A 21,131-nucleotide genomic window follows, 5' to 3' on the forward strand; every position below is an offset into this window, starting at 1 on the left:
TACATTCTGAATAGATTTGCAGTCTTTGATAACAACAAATTTTATTTTCAATTTTTTATTACATTAAATTCTGATAGTCCTTTCCAGTACATTATGGAATCATGGCTGGACAAATAATTAGCATATGGTGATGTACAAACTAAGAATTATTATTAATTTAGAAATGCATGAGTTTATTTACAAGAATAACGTTCAAGTAAATCAGATACTGATAAATGCATAGCTATTTATTGAAATAATAATAATAATTTTCATTTATATAGCGCTTTTCTCACTACTCAAAGCACTCAGCAATTGCAGGTTTTGGGCATTGCCCAAGCGCCCAACAGAGCAGAGTCCCTTTTGGCATTTACGGGATTCGAACCAGCAACCTTCCGATTGCCATTGCAGATCCCTAGCCTCAAAGCCACCAAAAACAGATGACAAACAGAAGTAAGATGCCATATGTCCACTGCCAGACAACTATACTAATATACCAGGAGCCAGAGGATATATGCAAAATATATTATACTAGCAAAATACCCGCGCTTCGCAGCAGAGAAGAAGTGTGTTAAAGAAGATATGAAAAAGAAAAGGAAACATTTTAAAAATAACGTAACATTTGCTTTCTATTCGTTTGCATAAGCATAGTCCTTTACCAGCAATTATTTAATGTTAGCTCAGACCCGGCACTTAAAAGTTTCTGCCGCACTTTTGCTGTCCGTTACAGCAATTTTAACTCCGTTACAAAGCGATCCAAAGTCTCGTTTATACCTCATGTCTTCTCATTAAACTTGTATCTCGCGAATATCGTATTCGTCGTAGGCATGACAAAAGCCAGCGGCAGCGTGTCTATAAACTTAATTTATACTTACGGTTTACACCGTGCTTTGTTTCCGCAGTAGCTACACTTATGAATATGCTTGTATGCGTCACTCGCTTCATATTCTTTTGCTGCCTTCTCAATTGTGTAATGCGTTTTTTGTTCAGCGCTCTTTGGAGCTATTCCTTGTTCTCTACGTATTGTGTTCACAGTCAGTTCATGTGAGCCGCTCTCTTGTGTGATCTTGCGATGTCCACGGCTTTACTTAATGTTAGCTAAGACCCGGCACTTAAAAGATTCTTTCGCACTTTCGCTGAGTTTGTGCAAAACACTAGACCATCTCATCTTCGTTTGCATAAGCACAGTCCTTCAACCCGCGAATATTTAAGTTATATGGGAAGGCACTCAATTAAGTGGGAGGGGTGATGATGCAGGATGCAACTCCGCCTCACATGGCGACCGAGCTGCAGGCTATGGCCATATATATGGTCGAAAGTAGGTTCCAGTTATGACCGTTAAACATAGAATTTCAAAATGAAACCTGCCTAACTTTTATAAGTAAGCTGTAAGGAATGAGCCTGCCAAATTTCAGCCTTCCACCTACACGGGAAGTTGGAGAATTAGTGATGAGTCAGTCAGTGAGGGCTTTGCCTTTTATTAGTATAGATTACAAATTTATGAATATGGTAGAAATAATTCTAGAATACCAAAGCAAAATCCAGCTGTACTTGAACAATGGTAATCCATCTACTCCAGCTGTCAGTTATAATATGCTTTGCAATTAATTCTGCCTATTCACTGTATGGTTGGGCCACTATTTCCTTTCTGCTCTTTTCTGAGATACTTTTAAATGAAATTTCATATCATTAGACATTCAAGATGTCTAAGCAAGACCTCTGCATAGCACTGTTTAGGTCTTCTTTAAACCTTATGTTCAACTCCCCGGGCAAAAATTATGCATAAACAGTGCCATCCTCTTCCAGTGGTCTCATGGCATGCAAACACATTTTAGAAGAGATTCATCTCTCATCCAGACAGATTCTCCTAGTACCCTCTGATATTTTGTCGCTGACCATACCAGTCTCTATAATATACTCAAGTTTGCCATGGGAGTGAAAGTTCAGTCAGTCATTGTCCAACCTGCTATATCATAGCACAGGGTCATGGGGGGTCTGCTGGAGCCAACCCCAGCCAGCACAGGGCACAAGGCAGGAACAAACCAGGGCAGGGTACCAGCCCACTGCAGGGCAGGAGTGAAAGGTGTAAAAAAAAAAACTTACTTTCTGCCAAACATTTATGCAAAGATTTATTTAATCATGTCAGATAAAAGTGACAGCATGACAGGAATATTTCACTGTCTCAGTCAGTGCAACTCACAGATCTAAAGTCCTGGCCAGGTCACTGTTCATAAGTGGCTTACGCAGTATTCCTGTGTTTGCAAATGTTTTTCTATGAGTATCCTGGATATTCTTTAATATTTCAAAGGTGTCTGTGTTAAGTTCATTGTCAACTATAAATAATCCTGGCATGATTGACTATATGTGTATAGGATGTGTAGTTCACTTAGGATGGACTAGCACACTCTCCAGGACTGGTTACTTCCTTATGGCCAATAATGCTAAGACAAGTTCTGGCTCTATATAAATATATAAAATATCAAATGTATAACCAAGTTGACATATTTTTAATATACTGAAAAATATGCAATTGGAAATAATTTAACTTACCTTTTCTATTTTTCAGTTTAACTGGAAAAAGTTTTCTTCCCTGAGTGTACATTAAAAGTCTTCCAAGAAGACAAAGCGAATGAACCAAATTAATAAACTCTAGTTCTTTTCCGGTATATACAGATGTGTTGCTTTTACCTTTCAAAAAACAAACATTATCCAAAATATTATTAGCTCATGTTACTTATTTAATAATGTAAATTGATTAGTCTTGGTGAAAAAAAAGAAATCTTACCATGTGTTATATTGCCAACAAATGAATTGTCATCAGCTTTAGATTTACAAGTCTCAAGATAATCAGTACACTGCTGAAGGGCTGCTACAATCTGTCAAAAAACTGAAAATTATTTATACAGTCCCTTACACAAACATCCACACTCACATCCAGAGTCACTGAGGCCAGTATGAAATCTACAATAAACCTAACAAGCATGTCTTTGTGGATATGGGAGGAAATTGGGCAACTAGGAGAAAAACTTGAGCAGACATGTAATGTAATTCCACACAGACAACATGAATATTTAATTATAGTTTTAATTTTACTGAGTTTCATACAATAAAATAAAAAGTACTTGTTACTAATTCCATTGATAAAGAAACATTGAACATGAACAAATAACACATTAAATGGTACAGCAATATTGTATAGCAAAAAAAGATCACTAAACAATATAATGGGGAAAATAATAGATTAATAAATACATATAAAACTGGGCCTTGGAGTTACCAGGTTCTGGGAGCATTGCTGTAGCACATTATATTTTCTTTTATTATTATTTTTATTTTACTTTTATTGAATGTATTGGTTTGGACATGTGCAGAGGAGAGATGCTGAGTATATTGGGAAAAGGATGTTAAGGATAGAGCTGCTAGGCAAGAGGAAAACAGGAAGACCTAAGAGAAGGTTTATGGATGTGGTGAGAGAGGACATGCAGGTGATGGGTGTGACAGAGCAAGATGCAGAGGACAGAAAGATATGGAAGAAGATGATCCGCTGTGGCAACCCCTAACGTGAGCAGCTGAAAGAAGAAGAAGAAGATTAAAAGCATGGAATTTTCCATAAAATCAAATCAAACTTAACAAAACTAAATTCAATTCAAACCCCACCCTTGAGAAAGAAAGGAAGGCCAACAGCCAAAGTAAAACTCTGAGAATAGTAAAGAGGGAAAAACGTCCTTCTCCCCAATATAAATGCTTATTCTAAAATGTTATTGATTAAATCCTGACAGGTTTTTAAAAAGTTTTTAACATATCCTCTAAGTGAGAATTTTTATTTTTTTCCAATTTCAAATGGTTATATAACATCAGTTACCCACTGACTTAAAAGAGGTGGGCTAGGATTCTTACAGCAAGATAAGTCTACGTGCCAATAATTTAGTAAAGGAAATTACAGTTTGTTTGTCCTTCTCCACTTTAAGCCCATCTGGCAGTACACCAAACACAGATGTTAGTAGATTAGGAGAGATTGTGATACCAAGGCGGTCTGATAGGCATTTAAATTTTTTAGTCCAGAATGATGTTAATTTGGTACACACCCAAAACATGTGGCCTAGTGAAGCTGGAGCTCAATTGCAACGTTCGCAGGGTGGATCTTGGAAACATTTTAGACAATTTTAAACGAGATAGATGTGTTCGATAAAAGTTTTTATGTCGAATAATTGTATGCTTTGTGCATATGGAGCTAAAGTGAATTCTGTTCATGGCTGCTTTCCACATTATATTTTCAATACACCAAAATCATAACCCATATTTATAACTGAAGAACTATTACAAGAGTCAGGAGAAGTAATTAAGGGTTGCTAGTTGGTAGCATGTTCCATTTCTTTAAATGACATGCAATTACTCATTGGACATTAAAGTAAAAAAGAAGTTATAGGGACACTGGTAGAAGATCAAAAAGATTCTCACAAACCAGTAAGTAAGTGGCAGCAAGGGTTTCCTTGACACACATGGTAAAGGGCAGGCTGCCTGTAAGATGGCAAGAGTGCCTAGCCCTTAAATTAAAAACATTTATTATGGAGTGCAGAAAAGCCTGGAGTCACAAAAGGGAGCTTTGGTGGCATGGCCAAGGTTATTTAAAGGGTATTACGGTTTAAAGGCTGCTTTTTGCTAGTGGCCAATTGAGCTTAGAGCTGTGACATGACTTGGTACAAAACAACTAGCAGTCCAAAATTTGAGTGGGAAACTAAATTTGGTGCTTAATGTGCAGTACTTTGATTTTGTGCAGTTAAACCTACCCAAATTAAACTCCAAGATCATGCCCCCCTTTAGTCAGACCTGGGTAGTTTTTGTTGAATTTTGTTTTAAACATTGTAGTCTTATAATCTAACCTCAGCTGTGTGTTTATGGTAAAAAGTATACATCTACGCTCTTTAACACTTTGTGTTTTAGGTTGCGGAGAGGCCCATCTACACAATATATAGTATATATAAAAACAAAAAAATACCCATTTTTATAATTTCTATGCTTGAATTCTATCAGTGTATTGTAAATTACACGTATTTAATATTTAAACATAAAACATTGCTCCATTGGGCGGCATGGTGGCGCAGTGGTTAGCGCTGCGTGGAGTTTGCATGTTCTCCCCGTGTCTGCGTGGGTTTCCTCCGGGTACTCTGGTTTCCTCCCACAGTCCAAAAACATGTAGGTTAGGTGCATTGACGATCCTAAATTGTCCCTAGTGTGTGTGCTTGGTGTGTGGGTGTGTTTGTGCGCGCGCCCTGCGGTTGGCTGGCGCCCTGCCCAGGGTTTGTTTCCTGCCTTACGCCCTGTGTTGGCTGGGTTTGGCTCCAGCAGACCCCTATAACCCTGCAGTTAGAATATAGCAGGTTGGATAATGGATGGATGGACATTGCTCCGTTTGTATAGCCTTTCATAACATACTGTATGTATTCCTGCATCTCTTGTGTTACTGAATTATTTGTAATAAGTTTTGTTATTCTGGGAGAGCAAAAAGAAAAAAAAAAAGCAATTTTGAATAGATGTCTTCATGCAATCTCTACAAATGATGACCAATAAGCAGCACAATAAAAGAATGAATATAAGCATACATTTAAGATTTTCTTTTCTCTTTCTGTTTTCTCATATACTACAGGTTATTTACAGTATTTTGTATATATTTTTAATTTTTGTTAGAAGCTACAAAAACTCCATAATACTGAAACCAGCATCAGCCAAAAACTGGCCAACATAATATACAGTATCATGTTATCATAACTGTTAATATGACATTAATATGACTTTATTAACTGAGTCAGATATTTCACAAAATATGCAGTGCATCCAGAATGATAACTCACCATAGGTACTAAGTACAAAATATTGATTTCAGCAAGCAAAAAAACAAGTTTGCCAAAGGCTTTTCCCCGTAATTTGATCATGGTCAGCTAATATTTAAAGATGAATGTATGTGTGTGCTTAACTAGAATCTAAATCTACACCAGGAAACATATTTCTGCCAAATTTTGCAAAGATTCCCCATTTTTACAGGGGAACACTAGGCTATTTTTTCTTTGCCAAATTTAGTTGATGCTCTCACCAAACACAGCATCAGTTGGCATTCCTACTCAGGCAGCACTGCTTTGTACTCTCTTGGGCAGCACCAGGTAAACTGCTACTTAAAAATAATATAAATTTGGGGAAATTTCAGCTTTTGAAATAGACAGGTCTACTCACATGAAAATGAAATGAAGGCCTCAACAAAACCTTTTATGCAGACACATAGATATTTAAGTGTAATTTTTGTTACATAATTCTCCATGATAACTTACTATTTTAACTCTTCATTTAGGCCAGTTCAAGCTTTTACGTATGTTGTGTGAAATTAATTCTTTTCATCTGTGTCTTCTTTACAGCTTCTCCAAAAGAAGAGATGGCTCAGATAGTATTAATCTATTTTACACTCATTGTATCTAGTATAAGGTTCTGACAGGTCAAGGCTTTAAACAGCAGTATTCGGAGAAGGGCAGGAATCAGCCATTGATGGGGCACCAGTCTTTCACAGGGCATATTCATACAGCGCATATTGAGAAACCCAGTCTAATTTAGTATTGTTTTTTTGTATCAGTATACTGCTGCTGGATTATGTGAATTTCCCCTTGGGATTAATAAAGTATCTATCTATCTATCTATCTAATTAACTTAACACACAGCTCTTTGGGATGAGGTGGGAAACTTGGAGTATTCAGAGAAAAACACACAAACACAGGGATAACGTGGAAACTCTTCGCAAACGGCAACTAGGAGAAGATTTAAACACAAAAGACAGGGCTATGAGACACTTTGACTCAAACAAGAAAGGTAGTGGAAATCTTGCTATCATGAAAAAAAAATCCTGTATCTCCAGTATCTTGTGTGAGCTGGCAGCTGTAGTAACACAGTTGCAGTTTTATATGCATTTTGCATGTTCTCTCACTTTCTAATAGACCCCACCCCACCAAATGTTTCACTCATTTACCATTTTTATTCAATATATTCTACAGAAATTAGAAATTAACACACAATATCAATGGTTCATCTAAGCTACTGTACATTCATTTTGTATTTTTCTTGCAAAGCCTTTCATAAACAGATTAAACTTTATTCAATATCTTGAATCATAGACAAGTGAAAGCAGAATGGTTAAAACAAAAAAAAACACTTACCAGTGACTTGTACTTGTTTTCAAGAAGTCTCAAAACCACAGTTCTGCTATAGCATACATGCTGTATAAAAATAATGACTTTAAATGAGCTTCATCAATGTTATACTCATCAAAACATTGAAATGCATAACATTTGATGGCAGGCACAAAAACATTAGTACATTAAAGAAGTCCTGTGTTGAATACATATATCAGACACAATATTAAAAAATTGTTCATTTATGGAATTCCAAAGTTGGTTTATTATTGCCAGACAATAAATGAACACAAGGAATAATCTCATCCTGGCTTTGTCCTTCACTGGGCATCTACATCCCAGAACGCATTCTGTGCAAATTTGAACTTAAAAGTGAATGCGGATGTATATTGGACAGGGAGGTGTCACCCATTGTATGACTGCACTTGGGTCCTAATCTGGGTATCCTGAGTTGATTTGTCATGTGGTGGGTACAGCAATGTGCTGTATCAGTGCGTGCTCCTAACCTCCTCCTCCTCTACTGTCAACCAGTTATTCAATACGTTGTTCATGTGTATACTGTACCTAAAACAGTTATACTTGGATGCAGTATTCATGAATATGCAAGGACACCATTATTATCCGGGTTAAAAAACGGGCCTGTTGTTTTAAAACCTATATATATATATATATATATATATATATATATATATATATATATATATATATATATATATATATATATATATATATATATGTGGCAAGTGGCTGGGGGTGGTACCCAGCCGGGATGCCTGGAAGGACTGAAGGAGGGATTACACCTCTTCCGGACCTCGAGGGGGTGACCGCCCTGGTGGCTATGGGGACCATGGGAAAGGAGCATGGAAGCTCAACCCTATAGGGGCCCGTGGTCACCACCAGAGAGCGCCCAGATGCCTGGAGAGCCCTGATCCTTAGCACTTCCACCACACCCAGAAGTAGAAGCATCTAGGAGGAACAACAGGGCATCCAAGTGGTGAAGGGATAGTCCATAAAAAAATTGTCATCCTCTGTTATACCACTCAAAACAGAGTTTCAAACTGCCTCTGGAAACAACATCAGCATAAGAACTGTGCCTTGGGAGCTTCATGCTGCACACAAGCCTTAGATCCCCATACACAATGCCAAGCATCAGCTGGAGTGTTGTAAAGTACACTGCCATTGGACTCTGGAGCAGTGGAAACATGTTCTTTGGAGTGATGAATGACACTTTACTATCTGGTAGTCTGATGGACAAATCTGGGTTTGGCTGATGCTGGGAGAATGTTTCAGGCTGCATAGTGTCTTCTGTAAAGTTTGTTGGAAGTGGTATAATGGTCTGGGACAGTTTTTCAGGTTTTGAGCTTGGCCTCTTAGATCAAATGAAGGGTACTGTTAATACTACAGCATACAAGGATATTTTAGACAGTTGTGCACATTCAACTTTGTGGCAACATTTAAGGAAGGCCCTGTTCTCTTCAGCATGGCTGTGCTTCTGTGCACAAAGCCAGGTCCATGAAGACATGTTTTGATGAGATGGGTGTGTAGGATTTCAAGTGGGCTGCAGAAATCCCTAACCTCAACCTTATTGAACACTTTGGGATGAATTTGAATGATTTTACAAGTTAGGTCTTTTTGTCTAACATCAGAGCCTGACCTCACAAATGCTCCTCTGGTTGAATGGACACAAATTTCCACAGACACATTCCAAAATCTTATGGAAGGTCCATGGTTCTGCAATGAGTTGTCCAACAAGCTAATATAGTTGTGATGGTCAAGAGTCCATAGGCATTTGGCAATATATTATAAACAGGTGAAGTTATTGTAAACCATAATATTGGTTTTATTTTTGTCAAATTAAATATTACACAAGTAACAGTTGGGCCATTCACCTAGATATTTACAGAATTTACACAATCCAGTGTCAGAGATAAAGGGAGCCAGAACCTATTTCAGCAGCATTAGGTGTAAGGTAAAATATAAACCCTGCCAGTCCATCACCAGGAACATAACCCACATATATAGTTACTATATTCATACTCGCTCACACCGAGTCAATTTATTGTTGGTAATTATCATAACACATATCTTTATGCAGTGGTAAAGCACCCAGATACCCAGATAAAACTCCACACACACACATAGGGAGAACATACTAGCTTTACACAGTTAACAACCAGGCTGATGTTTAAATTGAGTCTCTAAGAAGTATAAGGCAGCATTGCTAAACACTATGCTTCCCTACAGTAATCCATTTTAAATTTTAATATTTACCATCCACTTCTTAAACCACGTTGCTTTGATGTCTAGTAAAGCCTGGAAGTGGACAAGCTCCAATGTCTTCTCTGAGCCTCTTGCCCTTAGGCTTTGCTCATGTGTTACTGACAGCAGTGACAGAGTGCTTTCTATTATTTCTTCCATATACCTTCAACAACAAAAAACCACAGAGATTATGATATACAAGCAACGAATAAACTATTATGAGTAGAATGACAATGTAGAGAGTGGTGGGTATAAATCTATTTAGGCATTTGTTCATATTTATATTTTAAAATGTTATTCTTCCTACCATATGTTAACCTACTGTATATAAAATATTAAACTGTAATAAAATCATTTTGTAGGACAACTGCAAAAACCTGACTATTCATTTTTTCATGTGATACTCATTTTATACAGTGTTTTGATAACCTTGCCTTTTAAACCACATCTCAGATTACTGGCACAAAATTTTTATGAAAAAGACAATCCAAATTTATATAAATAACTATTAATAGCAAACTAAATTTAAATTTGCAAACAGCATATTGAGACAGATTTTTAGATTCATGTTAAATCTTGCAGAATAAATAAACCAAAAAGTTTAAAAAGCAATAGATCAGCAACTCTGTGAGCTAACCATTTAAAGACATACGCAATGTCAGGCAACTACATATAAGAATCATATTGACTTGCCTGATGACAGCAAAAAGAAGCATTAAAAATAATTTTTAATAACATTTTTGTGAGTGGTAAACCATTATTAGTAAAGTGTGTACCTACTAAAAACTGCTTGAGCACATATCAGTAGTCACATAATTATCAAAATATTTTAGTACTTGAGGCTGCAGTGTTAATAAAGAAAAATATGCAGTAGTTAATTTGCTGCTCATCTCCGCAAGTTTACAGTTTAGTCCAGACAATACCAGGTTCTTCTTTTGCTTAATTAGATGCCTCATTACATCGTGGGGATATTGAAATAAGGCTGGGACAAGAACTATAGCCTGGAGAAAGAGGTATAGAACATAGTTGGAACCATACATGGGACTGACCGACACTAAACAATCCATGACAAGATAAACATATACTTCCTTAATGTCAGTGTGAATAGGTGAACACCACCAGAAGGCAGTATTTGCTGTGTGTATGTGTGTAAGTGGGGTGTCAAGAAGAGGCTACAGTTAGGAACACTGACAAAGGAAAATAAATGTGGATTTTATGTTCTTCAAGGACACCAGAGTTAAGATGATATGGTGCTGGGAGGGGTGACTTTTCACTCTGAGAAAATATAGACTTTTAAAGCCCCAATGTACAATGATAACTATAAGGAGCTTTATCTGGATGCCCCTGCATGAAAAGTTCAGTGCCCATGAACTCAGAATTAGTTTCAGAGCTAAGCCAAAAGTTGGCCTGTGAATGGCTTTAAAGTCTGTATAATCCCTGGACTTACTGTAAGTGAGCATAGGAAAAATGAAGAATTAGAGACAAGCACTTGGCTGAAAGAAGAGAGGCCAAAGCAGAAAAGGAGAGATAGGAGGTAAAAGGAGCATTTGAGAACCCATATGTGGATATGAAAATGTGGATGAGCCACTTCACTTGGTAATTATAAACTTTAGCTTATGTTAGAAAGGCCTGATTGATGCTACAAAATTGTTGTGCTGTGTTTTGTTTTTGCTTTTTTTGTGTGTCTGACTTTCCCTGTACTATTATCCTGGAATTATTTATTTGACAAAGTGATTTAGTGGCAATACATTAACACCACAGTTAACAAAGTAGATGCATTCTAGGATGTTAGTTTGTTATAAGAAACTTAAAATTAAAGGAGGTAGATATAACATAGGGACAATACCAATACATATTTCAACAACCCAGTTGGTTTGGTGGTTGTAACAGTGCTCATGCCATCTGCTGTGTCCTTCCTTGGCCAGCCTATAATGATGCTGCTGTGCATGGCCACTGGCTGCTCTTTCCACATGGCGCCACACACTCTCATCTGACTAATTCACTGTTTAGATATTCATGCCCTTGGCTCCACTTTGCTCATCACATGGGGTCAAATACAACACTTTCTGCCTCACTTCCCCAAGCCTTTGTGATGAATCAACCAAAGTATTACCATATTAGTCTCAACAGAGCAAGCATTATGGGAGCACCCAATATCTTTCTTATGTGGTAATATTGTAATGTTTCATGTTTCATACATGCTTCTGTATTTTTTCACATAATAATAATCAATGAATGAAAATATACATACTTTTCTGGATGTCGAATCCAAAATGATGAAACCTCTTTCTGAAATTCATTTAATAATCGCACCTTGGTTTAGAAAGAAAAAAAAAAAGGATTTTTGCACACAAATTTCTACTCATAAAGTAAATTGTTAGCAAAAGGAAATAATTAAAATAAACATACTTTTTTCAATAATCTGATTATATCTTGATGGGATATATCTACACCAGCAGTGACCTTAATGAAATACATTTTTTTATTGAGAAAATCCGACTCCAAATGTTTTGCTGCATGATATAAAAATAAGTAAAAAAATGTAATAATAATAATTAGTAAACACTGAGAACAAGCAATTGTATAAAGAACATACAGTAATAAAGCAAGAGAACGTAAAAAAACAAAACTAATCATTTGTTGGCTTTGGTCTTTAGTGTATAAATTAGGGTGTATGTTACATTTTGCTCATGATACATTTAAGCATAATAATCATTACCTCTTCTCATTATCTGTATTTAGAGGATTATAGTGGTAGTCATATTCTGAGCAGTATGTGTTAGACTTCCCATATTCCTGCAACAACCATGAATTCCTGATACCACTCTTGTACTTAAAGGCCAGCCAAAAAATATAAATTCTACTTCTGCCTCCTAAATATGTCCCTGAATCTCTTCCTAGTGCGTATGTCTGATATATCTCTGACAAGAGGCATCCTCACAAGATGGCCAAACCATTTCCTTCTAGGTTGTCACATTATTCATTCAATCACAAAGAGAGAGCCTTACAAGAAATAATGAGCACTTGTTCCTGTTCTCATGAATACGTGTCACACTTGCAGGCAATATCACGAGTCCTTAACTACTAAATTACAGGTTCAAGGAGGTTGTGAAAAACTTGGAGTTGATGTTAATGGAAAGTCATCTTGCAAATTTTCCAGGACAAGATTTTGTATAACTCTTAAGAATCAATCACCTTAGCTTCTGTGTGAAGAAAATTTAAAATATGCTAGGTCAAGTGTTCAAAATGTTACAGCACCCCCAGATATGATGTGTTGCAGTTAATGTATAGCTGACTCAAGTGTTCAAGTCTACATCTAACATCTATAGATGCACAAGATGTTGTTTACATATTTATGAAGATTACAGTCAATGTTTCAAAAATATACTGAAATAAGAAAACACCATGACATAAGGAAGTTCATTTTTCATACAGACAGAGCCAAAATTGCTGAGCTATTCATTGCCAATTCTGCATTAGTTAACAAAAGAATTTAAAAACATTCTAAACATGCAATTGCAATTTTGTTTTTAGAAAGTTCATATTATGCTTTTTGTCTATAATGCTATTGCTCTAAACAAACAAAACTTTTAAAGATCAGTACAGAATCATGGCACAGTATTTTACATAGAGAAAACTATGACTTCTAAAATGAGCAGCAGCAGCAGCATTAACATACCTAAACTAGTGTAGATTTCCTTGGTGATATTTAGAGGTGACGAAGAAAATGTTTTTGCATAGAACCTTAATACCTTTTCCTGAAAGAAATACATGTTGAAATTATGCAAACAAAGATTATAATTAATGGGTGCATTTGTCTGGTCAGAATCATAGGAACCCAGAAGCAAACCAAGCATCAATTGACTCAAGGAATGAACTAAGTGGTACAGCTGGTTATTGTGGAACTCATTCACCATCACACTAAGCCAATAAGAACTTAATTAAATTAATTACTAATAAGTGATTAATTAACCTATATGTTTGGAAAGTGGCAGAAAACTGGCCACACCAGCCTGGAACTGAATTGGAACCCAAGTAACACTCCACAGCCAAAATAAATGCTCCTAGTTTCTGACTTCCCAATGTCCCTTCAATGTACTAAGAAGATAAAGGAAATGGATTTCAATATATTCTCTAAACTGATATATATGTTCCATATGTAAACAGTGAATTTTACACTCATTGCAGAATCTGAGTCAGCAAGTGCTGCTGAAAGATTTTTACGGAGGCTTCCCCAGCTTTCACAATTAAGAACATCAGAGGACGGTGCAGAACAGAGAGTTTGAAGAGCCTCCCATCGTACCTAAAAAAATAAAAAGTATAATATTTTCAAAAATGTGTAATTAAAAAAAATACACTAAAATATTTACATTTTTAAGTATATATTATATTTATATACTGTATATATATAAAAAAAAATAAAACATACAAAATAATTTCCCTGTAGCATATGGAAACTTAATTTATAGAAAATAACAACCCAGGTAGTAAAGAACAAAACACTTCTAGTTAATAATGCTTCAACAAGTAGTACATCTGAGAACAGTTATGTTCAGTATATAGCTGCCTGTCCAAAAATGTTTTATGATTAAAAGTAGGAAAGGTACTTCTAACTTTTCTAGGGGCAAATGCAATAATTAAATGGGCTGAGGAGAACAATGTTGTTTATTTTCACCTCCAAATTACAGACTTGCCTCAAAAATGTTATCAGCAAAGTGTGCATGGTTTCAATATTATATTTTGGCTTTGCAAAAGCAGACTCTGCCTCTAACATGATCTTGAGAGTTAATGTCATTAGCTTGCTAATAACTTACTCCTTCAGATACTAGCTTTTCTGTCTTACCATTGATGCTTTTTTGTTAAAAGGAACATGTTTTGGACCATCTAAGCATGTAGGAAACAGACATTTTGTCAGTTGTACGCTTTCCACATTTTCAGGGGTATGTGTTGTTTGTGTAGCCCCCGGCGGTCTTTTCTTCATTAGTGTACCTCATGTACGAAGTGCAACGTAGGATAGTGTTACGAGCAGGAACAGCTTTATTTCTGTGGATACTGAAATGGCAACGAAACTCACGCTGAACTGCGGTAATAGATTGGTTGTTCTTAACAAAAAAACTGTATGCAAAAACGCGGTGCTCTATCGTCCACAGCTCCATGGCTTCAACTAAAAAGAAAATAAAAAAATGCTTAGACTTCGCGAACCTAACGCCACCTGCTGCACATCTGTCACTCCACCTAGTGGTGAGTTCTAGCCATTTCAAAGACATCTGTCCTTTCTGCCTCACCCTGTAGTTCCTCTATGTTACAAGGCCAGTCAGCCTGTTATTGATGTGTACCCCCAACCACTTTTAGAAGTGCACCACCTCTCCCTGAATAGTGACCAGGCATTGAGGATCTTTGGTGTGGTAAAAGTCAATAACCAATTCATTGGTTTTGCTTATGTTAATTTAAAGACGATACCTACTGCACCCAGAAACAAAGTTCTCCACCTGAGTTATTCCCCTTATCAATACAAGAGACATTGACCTGATGTATTATTCATACTGCATTCTGAGGTGTACAGAGGAAAGAGAAAAAGAGACAGGACTGTTCCCTGTGGGAGACACAGTCTTGAGTCTCACAAACTGCGGTCTGATCTACTGGTAGTCCATTATTAATATATTGTTATATCATTAAGATAAATGTACCACCTGCTTCATCAAGGGCATAATTCAAGTGGTCAAAACACAAGGAAATTTCCACAGATTTAATAAAATGTATTACTTATGAAAAACATCATTCTTACCTCTCTGTTCTGTGAAGGATCTAGCTTTTCTGTAATTATTTGAAGTTGTTCTTGCTTTATAAAAGTGTAACTCTAGAAAACACAATATAAAAATGAAATTAAATATTTTTGAAAGGATTCTCTAAAATTTATGAAATTTTCAAGGTATGGATGTAACAATATTTCTTAAGAATTTTGACCCATGCTGACTCAGTAGCAAAACAAAAATTCAAAAGATATTTTACCTAAAATTCCTGTAGTGAACATTCCATTCCACCTCTTCCCAAAGGAGGTCTACTGGGTTTAAATCAGATGATTGAAATAAATTGAAGTCACTGGCATGTTTATGGAATAAGCTTGAGATAATGTGTGCATTGTGACATTGCATTAGTCTGATGGAATCCATTTTAAAAACATAGACTGTAGCCTATGATGGTCAATTGGTATTATTAGGTCTAATGTGTACTAAGAAAAAACATTCATTACACTACTACCACCACTTGGTAGCATTTGGCAGGCTGGATCCATGGATTCAAAATTCAGTTCCATTCATACAACATTCTGATCCCACTGCCTGCATGATACAGTAGAAACTGAACTCACCAAACCATATGTCATTTTTTAAGTCTTAAATCATTGTGTTTTGGAGATTATGTGACAAGTTAGCATCATTTTTACAATCTTTAAATTTGTGGTCTTCTACTGCTGTAGCTCATACTCTTTAAAGTCCTATGCATTGAACTTTCAGAGATTCCATCCTGTATACCACTGTTATAAAGAGCTGTAATTTAAATAGTTCTTGCCATTCTACTAGCTTCAACAAGTCTACCCATTATCTGCTGACTTCTTTTACTGTTAAGGTGTTTTCACCCAAAGGCGTAACACTCATTGGATAATTTTTGTTCAATGTACCATTTTCTGTAAATGACTGCATTATGTAAAGATTCCAAGAAGGCAGCTGTTTCTGAAATCCTGGAACCACCATGCCTGGCACCAACAATCATACCATAGCCTCTTAAATTACACTTCTGAAATCATCATTCCATTCATGATTTTACCCTGAAGTGGATAGAATATAACACACATAACGTTTCTATAAAAATCCATGTACCTGATTAAATGAAGAGTCACTGTCTGAGCAGTTGTCAGTATAATGACTACTGTGATGTTCACTCTGGCTTTTTCTGTGCATTTCTTCTTTTCTCATTAAATCTTCTTCAAATTTGTTTATCAGAGATTCAACAACAATCATCATGGTGTTTTTTAATGACTGTATCATCGTTTTGTACCTAATAAAAAAAAATGAAAACACAAAAATGTTATCCTACGATGCCAACTGGAATTGGTGATATGACCATCAATGTCAGCTGTCCATTACTGAAGACAAAGTAAGGAGACAACTGAGGAAGCTACACATAGAAAAAGCTGTGGGGCCAGATGGAGTCAGTCCTCGAAGTCTTATGGCCTGTGCTGATCAACTTTGTGGTGTCCTCTGTCTCCTGTTCAGTCTGTCCCTAAGGCTACAGGAAGTGTTGCTGCTGTGCAAAAAAATCCTTCCAACGAAAGCAGACGTCTCTTCACCTAATGACTGCAGACCAGTGGCACTTAGGTCTCACATCATGGAGACCTTAAAAATACTGGAAGTGGACTATATGAATCCTCTTGTGGTAGACCACCTGGGTCCACTGCAGTTTGACATATCTGACAAAGACTGGAATGGACTATGCAACTATCTATCTGCTCCACAAGGCTTATTCTCACCTGGCCAAAGTTGCCAGCAATTTGAGAATTATGTTTTTGAATTTCTCCAGTGCCTTCAATACCATCCAGCCACCCCGTTAAGGGGTAAACTCAGAGATATGAAGGTGGATGAGCCAATGTGTCCTGGACAATGGACTATCTGTCAGGTAGACTGCAGTTTGTGAGACTTAAGGCCTGGGTCTCTCATTTACATGTGCGCAACATTGGAGCACCACAAGGAACGGTCCTGTTTTCTTTTCTCTTCACTCTGTGCACTTCAGACAATAAATACAACACCAGGTCATGTCAACTGCACAAATTCTCAGATGATTCTGCAATTACAGGGTGAATTGATAAAAAGGGATGAGACTGAGTATAAGAGTCAGATAGAGAACTGGTGCAAAGAGAAATTTCTGCATCTTATGATCAGCAAAATCAAGGAACTGGTTATTGACTTTCAACGCACCAAAGAGCTTCTATGTCTGGTCACTATTCAGGGAGTGAATGTGGAGGTGGTCCACTCCTACAAGTACTTGGGGGGTCTACATTAATAACAAGTTTGACTGGTCTCAGAACACAGAAGAACTGCATAAAAATGGACAGAGCAGGCTCTTTTTCTTTAGGAGACTGCGTTCCTTTAACACGAGAAGTGACAACTTTCACATGTTCTACAACTCTGTGAAGGCCAGTTCAATTTTCTACTCTGTGGTGTGCTGGGCTGGTAACATCACTTCAAAATAGGCTCAACAAATCAAAAAGCTAATTAAAAAGACTGAGTGCCATTATAAACAATGCTTCACATCCTCTATGTGATGCACTAACACTGACTACTTTCAGCCAACAAAACATTTAACAAAAGTGTGTCAAGAATACCAACAGCAATATGATTGCATAATGCCTCACGGTGTCCATAGTGTGGGCGTATATTTATTCATTTATTTATTTAAAGACCTGTAAAAAGCCATATTTCCACCTGGAGACAAATAAAGTTTTGGCTAATCTAATACACTAAAACATCTGCAATAACTATACAGTATATACCATTTGTATAATTATATAATAAAAAGAATTTAATTTACAATATAATGAAATTTAATGTCAGGAACAAGGATACATAATGACTGTTCTCTTTCATTATATGGGTTAATTTTATAAATAATCACTGGAGAAATTAAATTCACAAAGAATTAACATGATGCAGAAGGGAAATGCAGAGCAAAAGGAAAGTTGCATCAGGTCATCTAGAAGAATTTTTAAGATTCTGTTGTTCATAATGGATATCAAAAATATGTACCAAGTACCAAATACTCTGAATATACTATATAAGCTAAATAGGAATCTAAGCTAATCATACACTTATCCTCTATATACAGTATACTGTACATTTATACATATAAGATGAAAGCCATGCAGTCTTCATGTCCTGCTGAGTGACTCAAACGATCACCACACTCCATAAAGGGAATCTGTATTTGTGTCTTTAGTGTGAAACAGCATTGCATTAAATAGTGATACATGAATAACTGGACATTTTGTTCTGTGACCTAAAGTTACACAAAAAACATATATATCCTTCTTCTCATAGAGAGCTACTTCCTGACTGATAGGTTACATCCAAAACAGTACCCACATGCTCAGTTAAATGAGTGCTAAATAAGGCTTGTATGCTGGAAAGTTTAATAGAGCAGTAGAAATAAAATTATCTTAATGCACACCTGCAATGCTTTCACAGTTTATTAATAAACAGTATGTTTTGATTTGCATTATTTTCATATTTTAGCCTTAATTAAGCACTGCATTTACAAATGAAAAGTCTGGTGGCTGATTACCAACATTTACAAAATAAATTAATGTTGTGTTAAAGACTTTTAAGTTATTCTTGTTTATAAATTGTAACACAATACTACAACAGCTGTTCTTTAAATATACCCTTTAAAGGTCTAGCATCCTGTGAGCACACTCCATAGCACAGTCTACAGTATCTAGTATTTTAATAAACTATATAGTAATGATTATATACTTGAATGCCCTCTAAAAACATGTTCTTGGTATCAAGTGAAAATGAGTTTTTCCAGTAATCTAATACAATCATAGGAAAATATATTTCTATTAACCATTTTAAGATAGGGTTGCTTATAATGCTCAAAGCACCTATTGTGATAGGAAGGTCTTTCTGCCTGTCTGAACACATGAAACAAATTAACCCCCCACGATGCTTTGTCTTGAACAAATTGTGCTGTACACAGTTAAATAAATAAAAAATAAATCCTGTGTGATTTCAACTACAAATTAGTTTACTGTTTCCATTTTATCCTGACAGCAATTACACCAAGGTGTATGTTCTCCTGTTTATTTGCAGCTACTAACAGCAAACAGATCCACAATACAGGTAAATGAAACACAAGCAGACTGCATGTGTAAGAAGTAAGTCGCTGTCACTGGCTGCTTGAGCATATACAAGACTGTAATCCTCCATTGGCAAGTCCAGTAAAGCATGCACAGAAACCTCTTTTTCAGCAGATTACTTCTGCTTTATAAAGTCTGCCCAGTAGCTTGAGCAGAAGCAAAAGAGAGGGTATTAGTAACTCAGTCCCCCAGCTGCTTTAAGTCGTAACAGGTAAGTTAAATGATCACCTTAACTGTTAAAGTATAGCTATGAATTATTTACCCTGTGGTATTATGCACAACAGTAAATGAACATTTACCCAGTATTACCTTTACACTAAATAAACCCTGCACCACTATTATTTACAGATTACAAAGATTCAGTATTTTCACTTTCAGTATAATTTACTAGGGTGACCAGTCATCCAGGTGGCAAGGAAAACATCGATTTCAGGCTATGTGCCCTGATAAATAACTGAAGAATATCAAAATGTCATAGTTTTAAATAAATAATCTATTCTAGTAAAATGTTTCTCTGAAACAAGCATCCGTATAATATATTTAGAACAGCAAGTACAAAGCACCAAGTGGGACAAACTATTGAAAGGAATAAATGTATAATATTGTGTTCCAAATTTCCAAGCGGGAAAAGGTTGATTAAGAACTTTTGTTAAATGTGTGGCTATGAAGACCAAGAAGTGAAAAAAAGCAAGTACTACCATTTATTTGTTTCCTTATCAATACTGTGTGAAATCCTGTGTTCATTAGTAAAAGTGTTTCCCCCCCGACACCCTGATCTCTCTGATGGAGGTGCTAAAGAAATCCAAAAACATATGATGAGATATAGCAGGCATTAAACAAATGAGGATTATACATGGGCATACATGCTACACAAGTGTCCAGGTTTGAGATGTTGAAAATCTTGCCACAAGAGTGCCATATTCACAATAATGGTCACTCACTGTAATAATGTTTGCCTTTCACTTCTGTTATTCCCTAACATTTGTCATACCTGAACAGCTTTGAAAGTCCTATTTCTTAAAAATTACAATGGCTAGATTTGCTCAAGCAAAGAAGGATTAATCACATCCTTTTTTAAATTCAGGTTAAGTTAATCATCAATTACAGTCTGTGGAGTGTGTGTGAGTAAGAGTGGTTCCTGTGATGGACTTCAACCTTTTATCCAATCCTGGTGAGCCAGTCTTTGGCCTCCAAAGCCCTGAAATGGATTGAGAAGGGTCTAGATCATACCAACTGAATGCAGTTCATTTATGGCTACAAAGCCTACACAGTCCTGAAATGCACCTGAATGTTACACCATGCATACATTTCCTAATTTGTTGACTATGGCAGTGGCACAGTAAATAGTATTGTCATGTCAAAGAATGTGAATCTGAATTAAGCTCCCAATTTGAGCATCTTTCTGTGTTAACTTACAAATCATGTTGAGTTTAACTCATTACCAAATGCGGATCACATAATACTTTAGAGATAATACCATGCCTTATAGTTTCTCCAAATTTAATCCTTGTTTCTAGTATCCACATTGCATGGCTGCACTTGGGTCCTAATCTGGGGATCCTGAGTTGATTTGTCACGTGGTGGGTGTGGCAATGCGCTGCATCAGCGCATGCTTCTCACCTCACCTCACCTCACTAGTATCCAACAAATGGAAACCAATGTTCCAAATTACTCATTAGATATAATTAGTAATAAAAGAAACATGGTCCTCTCTCATCATTTCAAACTAATGTAAGTTCTAAATGGTGGTTAGATTTTTTTTTTCGTTAAAGATTTCTATTAAACTTCAGTTCAGAATCATGGTTGCCAGAGCC

At 36.3% G+C, this 21,131-nt stretch overlaps 1 protein-coding gene across 2 annotated transcripts in view; it reads right to left on the reverse strand.

The window, feature by feature from the left end:
* tbc1d32 (TBC1 domain family, member 32) overlaps window positions 1-21,131 on the reverse strand; it is a 188,422-nt gene that overhangs the window by 133,280 nt on the left and 34,011 nt on the right. For both annotated transcript variants that reach the window (XM_039747661.1, XM_039747662.1), the window contains exons 4-13: window positions 16,283-16,460; window positions 15,193-15,264; window positions 13,585-13,710; window positions 13,087-13,165; window positions 11,817-11,920; window positions 11,659-11,720; window positions 9,420-9,570; window positions 7,173-7,232; window positions 2,765-2,855; window positions 2,530-2,667 (exon numbers count right to left, since the gene is read on the reverse strand). In XM_039747661.1, the coding sequence (XP_039603595.1) occupies window positions 2,530-2,667; window positions 2,765-2,855; window positions 7,173-7,232; window positions 9,420-9,570; window positions 11,659-11,720; window positions 11,817-11,920; window positions 13,087-13,165; window positions 13,585-13,710; window positions 15,193-15,264; window positions 16,283-16,460 (1,061 nt within the window). The remainder of the gene's footprint in view (window positions 1-2,529; window positions 2,668-2,764; window positions 2,856-7,172; window positions 7,233-9,419; window positions 9,571-11,658; window positions 11,721-11,816; window positions 11,921-13,086; window positions 13,166-13,584; window positions 13,711-15,192; window positions 15,265-16,282; window positions 16,461-21,131) is intronic.

The sequence above is a fragment of the Polypterus senegalus genome, chromosome 3 (assembly GCF_016835505.1).
Source record: "Polypterus senegalus isolate Bchr_013 chromosome 3, ASM1683550v1, whole genome shotgun sequence".
Taxonomy (NCBI): Eukaryota; Metazoa; Chordata; class Cladistia; order Polypteriformes; family Polypteridae; genus Polypterus; species Polypterus senegalus.